The 12,362-nt window shown below is 43.2% G+C and overlaps 1 protein-coding gene across 2 annotated transcripts; it reads right to left on the bottom strand.

Annotated features, from left to right (window-relative positions):
- Positions 1–1,103: 1,103 nt before the first annotated feature.
- SIKE1 (suppressor of IKBKE 1) lies at positions 1,104–11,339 on the bottom strand. Of its 2 annotated transcripts, none has more exons than XM_060231177.1 (6): positions 10,945–11,339; positions 10,403–10,571; positions 10,193–10,298; positions 7,030–7,172; positions 4,364–4,477; positions 1,104–3,410 (listed from the first exon to the last, which is right to left on the bottom strand). In XM_060231177.1, the coding sequence occupies exons 1-6, from the start codon at positions 11,148–11,150 to the stop codon at positions 3,291–3,293; spliced, it is 858 nt and encodes a 285-aa protein (XP_060087160.1). In that variant the 5' UTR covers positions 11,151–11,339; the 3' UTR covers positions 1,104–3,290. The 2 variants fall into 2 exon arrangements, with proteins under 2 accessions (XP_060087160.1, XP_060087161.1); XM_060231178.1 differs by having other exon boundaries at positions 10,821–10,979.
- Between the last annotated feature and the right edge of the window lie 1,023 nt (positions 11,340–12,362).

The raw sequence follows: 12,362 nt of genomic DNA, 5'->3' as shown, positions 1-12,362 counted from the left end.
AAACACCCTGTGAGGTGGGTGGGGCTGGAGAGGGCTCTCACAGCAGCTGCCCTTTCAAGGACAACCTCTGCCAGAGCTATGGCTGACCCAAGGCCATGCTAGCAGGTGCAAGTGGAGGAGTGGGGAATCAAACCCGGTTCTCCCAGATAAGATTCCGCACACTTAACCACTACACCAAACTGGCTCTTCCAGAAAGATGTAGCAAAGTTGCCTTGAATGAGTAGAAGCAACTCTGCTCTACTTTGGATCCAATCCATTACAACTATAATTGTAAAGTAGTCCTGGGCAATTTTGTACTATTAACTGAATTACTGTTTTCTAAATTACAAGAGCTAGCTACACTATTCCAGGAGAGGCCTAATAATTACAACATATGGTTCAGCTACAGGCAGCACACTTCTGAAGAATGCAGACAAACTTGATGGATGGGAAAAAGGAAGCAACAGATTGTTTACAAGAGAAGTCCTCTGAGAAAAGAATGAAGAGAGAGAAACCATTTTGTATGTTAACTTTCTGAAAGAAACTTAAGAAATTTCCTTAGTGGCTCCCAGAAATAAATACTTTGGATCTGCCAAGATATTAGAAGGTTGCTATGAAAAGTTATGTCCATTTAGTTTCTCCAAGACAGTCTACCACCAAGTACTTGGAATGCTAGTCATGTTTGAAAATTAGAACATAAAGGTTAATTGTAGCACAGGAGAAAGATGTTCTACATTTGTTATGGCTGAAACCCATTTTCATGTCTGAGAAAGGTTCCAAAGTTTCCAGACATGCAACATGCTTTGCATTGACTAGAGTCTAAATTAAATTATGGACAGTGAAGCTGTGTAAATTACACCCTGTTTACTCTGCAGGGGATATTATATCTGCTTGATCTTTATATGGCAGAGAACAGGGCTCTCCCTGTGGGGGCTCACACTTTCTGAGACTCCTCTGCCTTGAGAAGTCTGCTTAGAAGCCTTGCTGTACAACTTCCACTGGTAGATGAAGGCATTTTCCTATCAAAAGGGAACAGTCTTTTTAAGCATTAGCTATACTATTTTCAAGATGGCTTTGCATGTATTATAACAGAAAAGCTAATAAATATAAACTAAAAGGCTTGCTTTTGTTTGTAGTAGTTTAATGCATGGCAAAAAAAAATCTCTTGAGCCTTTTTGGCAACAATGACCAGGTATAATAAAATGTAGTTTTACCAAATTAAACAAAGTCATAAATGGAATTATTAATGTCCAGATAACATTGTTTTACTGGCAGCCATTCACAGTGAACAACTTCTTCTATGGAAAGTACAGTATTTCTTTTAAGTTTGACTTCCAGATGAATCACAGGCAAATACACAGAACTACACCTGGTAGTATCAAAGTAGGTCATTAGTTATCTACTCAGAGCTGATGATGTGTCCAGAAATTATCCCTAGAATAGAAGGCCACAACTTGTGATATTGCCTCAAAACATTTATTTCAAGAAAATAATAAGTCTATATCCATATTTAGTAACCTGAGAGGTAACATTTCAAATGTATTGATCAGAGGGCAGGCAGGGCACACAGCACATCAACACTTCAACAAGTCACTTATCTGCATGATAATATCTTATTGGGATTTACAACATAACCCATTACATATTTGGAGGCTGAGCACACGCTGCTGCTCCTTACAAGAGCGTGCTTGATTCTCAAGGTGGCACTGATGGCATATATTTAAGGCTTAACACTGCAAAGGGATGGTCAGCAGCCAAGTCTGTCCTATGGAAGGGGCTACTTTTGCATAGAGTACAGAAGCAGTAGCTCGGTCAGTTTCATCCTTGGTAGCATATGCAAAAACTGAGTCTGAGAATTCTAAGACCTCAAATGATGAATGTGAAGAATGAGCTCAACTGTCCTTCACACCATATTCATGGGGAAAGAATATAACAAGGGGTGGGGGTGTGGCTATTTTATCTTTGTGCCTCAAGCTCAAATCAACATCGACAGCTGTAAGAGCCACAGACAACATGTGCAAAGCTCACAGATCTTAGTCTGAAACTTTACTGGCAGCGAAGCAGGGAATTAAAACATCCCTGTTCCTAGCAGGGATCTGGGAACAGAAGAGTGTTTCTTTATGCTTTACAACACAGTAGCAACAGGCAATATATTGTACAAGCTGAGAGTGTGCAAGGAGAGCACAGACAGATAAATGATCACACAGGCTAGACACTGTGAGATCTGGCTTTCTGTCTTTATGCTCTTAAGCTCAACAATGAGAACAATCATAAGATCTTCCAAGCACGAGGATGTGTGAATCTGCATGTGAGCAGCTGGAAGCAAAAAACAAAACCACTCCCAGTCCAAAAACAGTACCCACCATACTATGGGAAGCTACAAAAAAAGGCAGGACTTTGCTGGTTACCCTGCAATCAATTTGCAATTTGCTTAACATTTGCCATCAAATCTGTCTTGAGGAATGTCTTCCTTAAAATATTTATGATAAAAGACAGGGCATTACGCCCCATCAAGGGCGCACAGCTTGAAATTCCCATGCAGCACTCATCTGAATCCTCAAAACTCACAGGAAACAAAACCAGCTGTTTCACAATGTTGTTCAGAACGGTGGTAGTTTGGCATTAGTTTCTCACAAAGGATAACTTTTGAAACACTTAGTCTGGATTTCCCAAGGATACTGCTTTTAGCAGAATATTTATATTTCTAGTCATTTCACAAGTAATTTTAATAATATGTGGTTGTATATACATTGCACATGATCCTATCTCATGAGGCTGCCAGAAGGACTCTCATGTCCCATGGCAAACCTGTTCTGTGCCTGAAGGGGAAAGGCTTATTGCCGATGCATTTCAGAGAATATTTTTACAGAATTGTATGCTATTCTCTATATTGATCAATGTTGTCATGCAACTGCTTTAGGAAGGTGTATTTAAACTAAATTCATCATAAGCATCTTTACTTGGAAGGAACACTAGCTGAAATCAGTAAATCTGTCTCATGTTATAAGATTATTTTACTGCTATGTTGAAGTAAAACCATTTAATTCCATTTGCACAGGAAAAGCCAAAGTTGATCCAAATGCTTAGGTGAGTTTTCTAAAAACCACCAGGGAAGGGAATGTAGATGCTCACTTTGTAACTATGCTGGCCAAATCTTGGCCAGCAGAGGGCATGACTTCCAAATCAGTGCATGGAGGACACAAGTCTATAATATAACAACAGCTGGAATGATAGACAAGAGAAAATGATCAAGAAATAAAGGAGCACCTTGGAAAAACAGTACACACTTCCCTGCAAACCAGTTTCTGAGATCAAGTATTCAAATGCAGTTGTTTTGTGGGTTGAGATGCATCATCAGGCAGCTCTTCTCGCCTCACCTCAATAGATTCTCTACTGATTGACAACAACTCACGCAATTCCTTGTTTTCCAGCTGCAAAGCCAAAGAGAACAATTTAAGATACACTGATGAAGACAGTGGGAAAATGTCATGTGAGGAGCAGAAGTTAAAGCCTCTTCCCTCCCCCACACCATGGTCCAAATCAGTCTTTTGAATCATTCAAAATTTGGCTGCTTCAACAAATTGTGATAAGAATGACCCACATAGATTTTCAGACTGATGGGTGGAAAGTGGGGGAAACAACCTCCTGCTTTAGGAAGTCTTTGATTAAATCATCCATCTGTTGAAGCATTCAAAATTTGGCTGCTTTAACAAATTGGAGGGGAAAAAATCTAAATCCTTGGGATAGTCCTTCCTTCATTCTCTAATGCAAGCAAACTGATGCATGGCCACAGTGGCGTGACATTTGTAGACCAGATTTCACACCATCATATCTCTCGTTACAGACGCAGGGAAAGCAGTACCTCCCTAGGTAAGTCTTGTGTTGGGAAAATGGCATGTGAGGAGCAGAAGTTAAAGCCTCTTCCCTCCCTCACACCATGGTCCAAATCAGGACACAACACGCTTGGGAACTTAGTCCTGAGCAGCTGTGCCTGTGAGATGATAAGAGCTGGGTCAGGGAAAGCCAGACTCTGATTCATAGCAAACATCTTATCTAGTTTGGCCCCTAGTGTTCTGTGATTCTAGCTTCCTAACAACATTTTTTTTCTAATTTACTGTATTACTATGCCTATGATTTCAGCAGGAGAGTCCTAACTATGAAATGCTATAGAAATAGAGCAGCTTGACTATACTTAACGCACTACACTGCTGATTTGATACTGCAAGGGCCACAGCCATCTTTAATTGGGGGGGGGGAGGGATTCATCAGCTTTTAACAGAGCAGTGGTCACCCCAGAAGAATAAAGCTTCCACAGACTCTGACAAATACAAGCACACATTTCTTATTCTTCTGCACCACACTTTAAATCTTCCCAGTCTCTCACCTCCAACTGTGCCAGCTTTTCTTGTACAGTATAGTACTGGTCGTTATCTGCTTCTACAGCTTTCCTCATCACATCTCCCATTTCGTAGATTCTGTCTATATGAGTCACAATTTCCTGTGGGCAGTTTTTAGGACAAGTTATTTTTCCAACAGGCAGCATGAAAGAAGACAAAAACAAGGCATGCCAGATTTCTTTGCTAATCAAATTTCTGCTTTTCTCAACAAAGGAAACATAGCTAGGCATCAGAAAGACTTTTAACCTATTTTAATAATAATAATAATAAAATTTTATTTATACCCCGCCCTCCCCGCCAAGGCAGGCTCAGGGCGGCTTACAGGTATGTATTTTTAGGTTTTTATGTATTTTACTGTATAATTATTAACGTATTTAAATTGATCTCTGTTAGCTTTTTTTCTGTTGTAAGCTGCCCTGAGCCCACCTCGGTGGGGAGGGCGGGATATAAATCGAATAAAATAAATAAAATAAATAAAGCCATTGAACAATAAAACAGTTATACAATTCAATAAAATTACAATTTACCATTAAATTTTACATAATCTAAAACAATCTAAAAACAGTCTAAGATAATCTCTACACGCTGTTATCTCAGTTATTAGTATTAGTGATGGCGTGATGTTTATTTCAAGCTCCATCTTGAAAGGCTAGCCGGAAGAGGACGGTTTTACACCCCCTACGGAATTGGCTAAGGTCCCGTAGGGCCTGCACCTCTTCCGGCAGCTGGTTCCACCATTGGGGTGCTTTTATAGAGAAGGCCTGTTCTCTAGTTATTTTTAGTTTGGCCTCCTTTGGCCCAGGTACTTCCAGGAGATTTTATGAGCTGGATCATAGTGCTCTCTGGGGAACATATGGAGAGAGGCGGTCCCTAAGGTAAACAGGTCCATGGCCATATAGGGCTTTAAAGGTAATAACCAGCACCTTGTAACAAACTCGGTAAACAATTGGCAGCCAATGCAGCTCCCGCAGCCTCGCCTGCACACGTTCCCACCGGGGTAGGCCCAATAGCAGTCTGGCTGCTGCATTCTGCACTAGCTGCAGTTTCCGAGTTCGGAACAGGGGCAGCCCCATGTAGAGGGCATTACAGTAGTCTAGCCTTGAGGTGACCGTTGCATGGATCACTGTTGCCAGGTCACTGCGCTCCAGGAAGGGAGCCAACTGCCTCGCTCGCCTAAGATGAAAAAAGGCGGATTTGGCAGTGGCTGCTACCTGGGCCTCCATAGTCAAGGAAGACTCCAGTAGCACTCCCAAGCTCCTGACCCTGCGCACTGGTACCAGTGACGCACCGTCAAAAGTAGGAAGGGAGATCCCTCCCTCTGGAGCACCGCGCCCTAGGCAAAGGACCTCTGTCTTCGCTGGGTTCAATTTCAGCCCACTCGACCTGATTCAATCTGCCACGGCTTGCAGCGCCCGGTCCAGATTTATAGGAACATCGGCAGCCCAGCCGCCCATCAATAGATAGAGCTGGGTGTCATCAGCGTACTGGTGGCAACCCAGCCCATACCTTCGGGCAATCTGGGCAAGGGGGCGCATGTAGATGTTAAATAACATCGGGGAGAGAACTGCTCCCTGAGGCACCCCACAATTAAGTAGGTGCCTCCAGGACAGCTCCCCCCCAATTGCCACCCTTTGTCCCCGACCCTCCAGGAAAGAGGAAAGCGATTGCAAGGCTAACCCCTGAATCCCTGCGTCGGCGAGGCGGCAGGTCAGCAGCCGGTGGTCGACCATATCGAACGCAGCCGAAAGGTCTAACAACAGCAATACCGCCACACCGCCTCGGTCCAGGTGTCGCCAGAGATCATCCATGAGGGCGACCAGAGCCGTCTCCGTCCCATGGCCCGGGCGGAAGCCGGACTGGAATGGATCGAGAGTGGAACACTAAGAAAGCCTAAGAAATGAAGATTTCAGTCATAGTACAGCTATGTAAATGGTTAGCAAGGGGACAAAAATTGGCAAGTAGATATCTCTTTACAAAATGGAAAATTATTAGCCAAGCAGCAGTAGCTCCAAGATATGAGACACTGATTCATAAGAATTAAAACTAAGCATTCACCACTGGTGTGTGATATGCCATGATAGATAAAAATAAATCTTTTAAAACTACTAGCTTATGATCTCAAGACTTATCAGCCATGATAGCATATCCATCTAGTCTTGACTTTTAAAATATCATGTAGACTTACAGTCTCCAGGTTGCAATCTGACAGAACAAGTCAGAGTGCACTAAATGCCTTAAGGAGAAGGGAACAAATCACTTGGATCTTTATATGTGTTTTCATGAACAGTACAACAGTGAATTTATAGTAATTGTTGCATGTCTCAGGGAGTTTTATAAAGCTGAAGTCACCAATAACTACAACATGGCCCACAGGTGATAACCACTTCATTTGCCTAATGAAGAATTTTGGCTGAGTTGTAATGCTTTATTCTAGAAAGGGAAGACACTACAGAGCTAAGGGCAGTATTAGAAAGGTGTTTCAGAAAGGAGACTCTTTAGGGAAATATAAAAGAGGCAAGCAGCAGATTCACAGGAATTGAACAAAACAACCCAAACAGCTTATTTACGAATACTCTTTATTCCTATTCTCAAGAATACTCTTTATTCATATCCCCCCCCCAACTCCAGAGAAGATAATGTAATAATTCCTTACAGCAGACTGAGTTTGATGCACTTTCAAAACTGGTTGAGCATCGGTATCTTTTCTTTTCATCATCAGCTGTAGCATGTGTTTTCTATATTTGCTCATAATAAGTTCCAGAGCATCCTGGTGTTCTTCCAAGGAAACCCACAGTTCTAAAAAAAAAAAAAATTAAAAAAATGGCAAGCACAAATTCCATGGAGTAACTACAAAGACAGATATAAAAAAAATTTAGGTAAGAATAATTTACTTCATTATGAGAACTATAAGACTCTTGTTTGTTGCTGCTTTAAGACTAACATGGCTACTCTTCTGGAATTTGATATGTACATACATAAGTGCCATCAAGTCACAACCAACTTATGACAACCTTTGTTATCCTGCCTATATGCCCTGGTCATACACGTGCTTTGTGGAGGGCATAGCCAGGCTGCACTGCAGCATGAGCAACCCTCAATAACACTGGGCACTTGTGACACTGGTACATTCTGGAAACCCTGTGCCAGGCCGGGCACACAAAATGGAGTGTGGCAGCACTTTGGTCAACCTGCCTCAGATCCAACCACGCTGTGACCCCAAGGCTCAGCACATACAAACCTTTAGCAATGCATATAAATATGCCTCTCCTTTGTCTCTGGCTAAGGTATGGTCCTCAGGCTCAGGAGCAAGCAGTCACCTAGCTAATCTAATCATTTTTACAGCCTCCAGGAAATACATAGACTAAGGCTTCCTGCCTCTGAATATGGAGGTTCCCCTCAGTCACCATGACTAGTGACCACTGATAGACTTATCTTCTATGAATGTATATACCCCCCTTTTAAAGATGTTTATTCCTGTGGTCATCACTACATCCTCTGGCAGAAAATTCCATGTTTTAATCACTCTCTGTGTAAAGCAGTATTTCCTTCTGTCCATCCAGATCCTACTGCCAATCAGCTTCATTGGATGCCCTTGAGTTCTAGTGTTTTGAAAGAAGGAGACAAAGTTCCTTGCCAACTCTCTCCACCCCATGCATAGTTTTATAACCCTCTATCATGTACCCCCTTAGTCATATCTTTTCTAACTGAAAAGTCCCAGACTCTTCAGCCTTTTCTCATAGAGAAGGTGCTTCAATCCACTAATCATCTTGATTGCCCTCCTCTGTACGTTTTCCAGCTCTATAATGTCATTTTTGAGATACAGTGACCAGAATTGTGTACTGTATTCCAAATGAGGCCACACAATAGATCTATTTATTTATTTCCTTAAATTTCTATCCCGCCCTCTCCGCAAGTGAACTCAGGGTGGCTAACAGGCATTTATATTTACAATTTAAAATCAATAAAATACAGTTACAATTAAAACCATTCCGTGGTGCTTCAACATAGGCGGGTTCTTCTTTCCTGATGGTGATCATATGATATCGTAGCTCTATAATGACGTTGGGTGGCAGTCCTCTATACAGGGGCATTACAGTATCAGCCCTTTTCCTAACAAATCCTAACATAGAGTTTGCCTTTTTCACCACTGCAGCACACTGGGTTGACACTTTCATTGAGCTATCAACTGCAACCCCAAGATCTTTTCCCCTCCCAGTCTTAGCAAGTTCAGAACCCATCAGCCTACAATTAAAGTTGGGATTTTTTTCTGTCCCAGTGTGCATCACCTTGAACTTCATTTCCACATTGTCACTTACTCACCCAGTTTGGTTTTCACCATCCTGATTCATTTTGTGTCATCTGCAACCTTGGCCACTACACTACTCATTCCTCATCCCAGATCATTTCCGGATAAATTAAATCATACCAGCCCCAATATTGACCTTGTGAGACTCTACTGCTTACTTCCCTCCATTGTTAGAACAGTGTATTGATTCCTACTCTTTGCTTCCTGTCATTTAACTCATTTTTAACACAGAAGATAGCTTGTCCTGTTATCCCATGACTGCTAATTGTACTCAGAAGTCTTTGGTGAGATACCTTGTCAAAAGCCTTTTGAAAGTCAAAGTATATAATGTCTACCGATTCACTGTTGTCTACCTGCTTGTTCACTTTCTCAAAGAACTCCAAAAGACTGGTGAGGCAGGACTTCCCTTTGCTGAAGCCATGCTGATTTTCCTCAGCAGGCTTTGTTCCTCTATGTGTCTAAGAATTTTATATCTGAGTACCGTGTCTATTAATTTGCCTGGACAGATATTAAATATAAATTCAACAGGTTCTGATGTGTAAATATGGAACAATACAGTCTACACTGGAAATATAATTATTATCACACCAAAGTGTGTACAAACATACATTTAGTGACAAAGACTTAGCAATATTTAAGCATACAATAATACTCCCAGAATAGCAGCTGGTTACAAAATGCGATCACGGAAGCAGTCTAAGGGTGGAAAAAGTCCACACAAGAGCCAGTTTGTTGTAGTGGTTAAGTGTGTGGACTCTTATCAAGGAGAACCAGGTTTGATTCCCTACTCCTCCACTTGCAGCTGCTAGAATGGCCTTGGGTCAGCCATAGCTCTCGCAGGAGTTGTCCTTGAAAGGGCAGCTGCTGTGAGAGCTCTCTCAACCACATCTACCTCACAGGGTGTCTGTTGTGTGGGGGAGGGGAGGTAAAGGAGATTGTGACCGCTCTGAGACTCTGAGATTCAGAATATAGGGTGGGATATAAATCCAATATCATCTTATTCTTATGGGGCAAAGCCTGCTTCCTGTACACATCTCTATGCTGTCACCTTCCGTGCTGCTACCAAGGAATCCAAGAATTCCACTGGAGAAAGTCTTTGCAAAACTTCAACAAAGATCCTTGACTGTGGTACAATCCTCATATGTCATTATGCTGAACTGGCATGGAATGACTGAGCTAACAGATGTGGGCAACTTCCTCTCCTCTTCTGGGGTCCATTCCCAGCAAGTTGGGGTGACAGCTGAGAAAGTTCAAGGTGGGCTGGGACAAATCTCACATGGCCATATGAGACACCATAACTGGTATTAACAGGTAAGAAGGGTTCAAGAGGCATACAGGCGAAATAGTCCCGTAAAAGGAGCTGGACTTGCAAACCTCGGCAAAACTCACCAGGAAACATTTCTAGGGCTGGGCTGCATGCAAGTATTTCCTGTCTAGAGGGAGATACTCTCAGCTGTAACAAACAAGTCACCTGACAGCTCACAATTGTATTGTTAGCAAAATTCCTCACCTCTGTTTTCCTGTTGCAGGTCTCGGATCTGTGTGTTCTCCTGAGATAGCAGGATGTGAGGTTTGTATTTTGAAGTGTCCTTCAGCTCAGCTGCATCTTCTTGGTACTTGTAAAGCAAAGAACTCTTCATAATTCCAAAGAATTAGGGCATGCATAACTTCCCCCTCTACATATACAACCGATTTCTGCCAATGCCAGATCTGCACTTACCTTGTGAGAAAGAGCTGTACCAGCCTCTTTCATGGCTACCACTTGCTTGTGCAAAACAGTGGACTGGTCAATGAGAGACTCAGCAGCATTGTCATGGTCCTTCAACCTTTCTAGCAGTGTTCTTGCATCAGTCAGAATCTTCTCTATAGTACAGGCCATTATCAGAGAACTGAAATATGGGAGAAAAAAAATGGGTCAAAACTCCAGGGGTGCCAAGGGAGAAAGATGGAAAACTGAACCCATAAAATATGCTAGCTGGATATCATTAACAAGCTGGGCCAAAAATACGTTTAGCAAGGAAGCATTAAGAGAGAGGGTATGAACATACACAAGTTCCCCACTCGTGACCCCACTAGCCAGGCCCAAGCTTTGCTCAGAAGCCCTTCTTCGACTTGCTAAAAACGTGAAGTCCACTAACCCGACAGAGAGAAGGGCCTTGACCGGCCACAGGAGGGCAGCACCATCCCACCCCGGCGGGCACTCTATATAGAGGAGGTGGGGAAGAGGACAAACAAGTCCATTCCCAGCCCCACAGAGCTCACCTCCGCTGCTGTGCACCGGCCCTCGCCTCCGTCTTTCCTCCTTCTGAGTGCGGCGCCCAGAAGCTACACCGGGAGGCAGCAGGGGCACCCGTCGCAGCTTCCGCTGTGAGGTCTCCACGGAACTTCAGTAACGTTTCCGGTTCACGGTTGCCTTCGGTGTGTGGGGCGCGAGACGGTGGAAATGCTGCTGATAAAGGAGGATTCATGACAAAATCACCCGCCGCAACACGCAAAAGCTCCTTTTCATTGTAGAAATTCCACAGGCACCGCTTGTCATGGAGACGCAGCGGTGGATGAGGACGCCTCTTCTATATATTATACTGCAAAAAAGAGAAAAAAAAAGCTACGGCTCTTTCCCCTGTCAAATCGCTACACAACCTGACAATCGCACCCTCAGTTCTCCTGACGCGACGCAGCCTTAAAGCCTGATTTAAGGGGACCCGTCCACTGAGAGTATCTTCAACGGGATCTTTTTCATTTTCTGGCAAAATACTGTTTTTGCTCGTTCTTCTAAACTGCCTGTTGTTCAGCCTCTCTTTATCCCTGTTAATTACATGCCAGAACAATGCGTGAGATACACTCTGCCAGTTTGGTTAGGTCAGGGGACCAGGGTAGTCAAACTTTCTTTACATATGAGCCACATAGAATAAGTGTCAGATGTTTGAGAGCCACAAGACATGAACGTCAGATGTGTGAGAGCCAGAATGAAGGCAGGCAAATAGATGGGGAGGGAGAGGTGGAAGAAAGCAACTTGAAATGCATTCTTCAAGCCGCTGGCTGGCTTGGGAAAGTGATTTAAAGAGAGAAATGCCTTCTCCAAGCTGGCCGACAGGGCAGTGGGGGCTTCAAGGGCCACACAGTATGTGTGAAAGAACCATATGTGGCTCCCAAGCCACAGTTTGACCACTCCTGGGTAGGTCATGGAGGAGTGGAAAGAAGCAGACTGGAGCACAGAGTTTCCCCAACCTTTACTCAGCCTTTGAAGCACAATCAGACTGAATGCCACACTGCTAACTCAACTGCCTTTTTATTTTGAAAAACTTTCTAAAAAACTCAGCGACCAACAAGAAACATGCTTATGTTGCTAGTGAGCAAAAGAATCTACCATGCATTGTTGATTGTCATATGCTACCACACTTTTGCCTCAGGTATGAAGAATGTTACTGGGACCTGGAAGTAAAGTATCAGTGGAACTCTTACCTTTATATCTCTTTGCTAAGCATGGTACTGGAGACGCACAGTTCACATTGAGCATCCTTAACGGAGAATGAAGGCAGCTGCCTGCCCACCTGTTCTTGGTCAAGCGGCACTGGGAGTTGTGTTTACACCCACCCCACCCCCCTCTTTAAATCTGTTATGTGCGATTCTCAATAGACCACCAGATAGTTGCTCTGGGACCCTTTCATATTGGGAAAATG

This window comes from Heteronotia binoei, chromosome 2, assembly GCF_032191835.1.
Source record: "Heteronotia binoei isolate CCM8104 ecotype False Entrance Well chromosome 2, APGP_CSIRO_Hbin_v1, whole genome shotgun sequence".
In the NCBI taxonomy this organism is placed as follows: domain Eukaryota; kingdom Metazoa; phylum Chordata; class Lepidosauria; order Squamata; family Gekkonidae; genus Heteronotia; species Heteronotia binoei.
The sequence above is the reverse complement of the archived record's forward strand: the minus strand, read 5'-3'. Positions and strand labels throughout refer to the sequence as shown.

What these genes read in the sequence shown, in the direction of transcription:
- SIKE1 (XM_060231177.1), bottom strand. Translation starts at nt 11,150, where the DNA reads ATGAATCCTCCTTTATCAGCAGCATTTCCACCGTCTCGCGCCCCACAC. An exon ending in CCTGCAACAGGAAAACAGAG is followed by an intron (nt 7,173 to 10,192) that starts GTGAGGAATTTT and finishes TTTTTTTTTTAG; the next exon opens with AACTGTGGGTTTCCTTGGAA. An exon ending in TGCATCAAACTCAGTCTGCT is followed by an intron (nt 4,478 to 7,029) that starts GTAAGGAATTAT and finishes AACTGCCCACAG; the next exon opens with GAAATTGTGACTCATATAGA.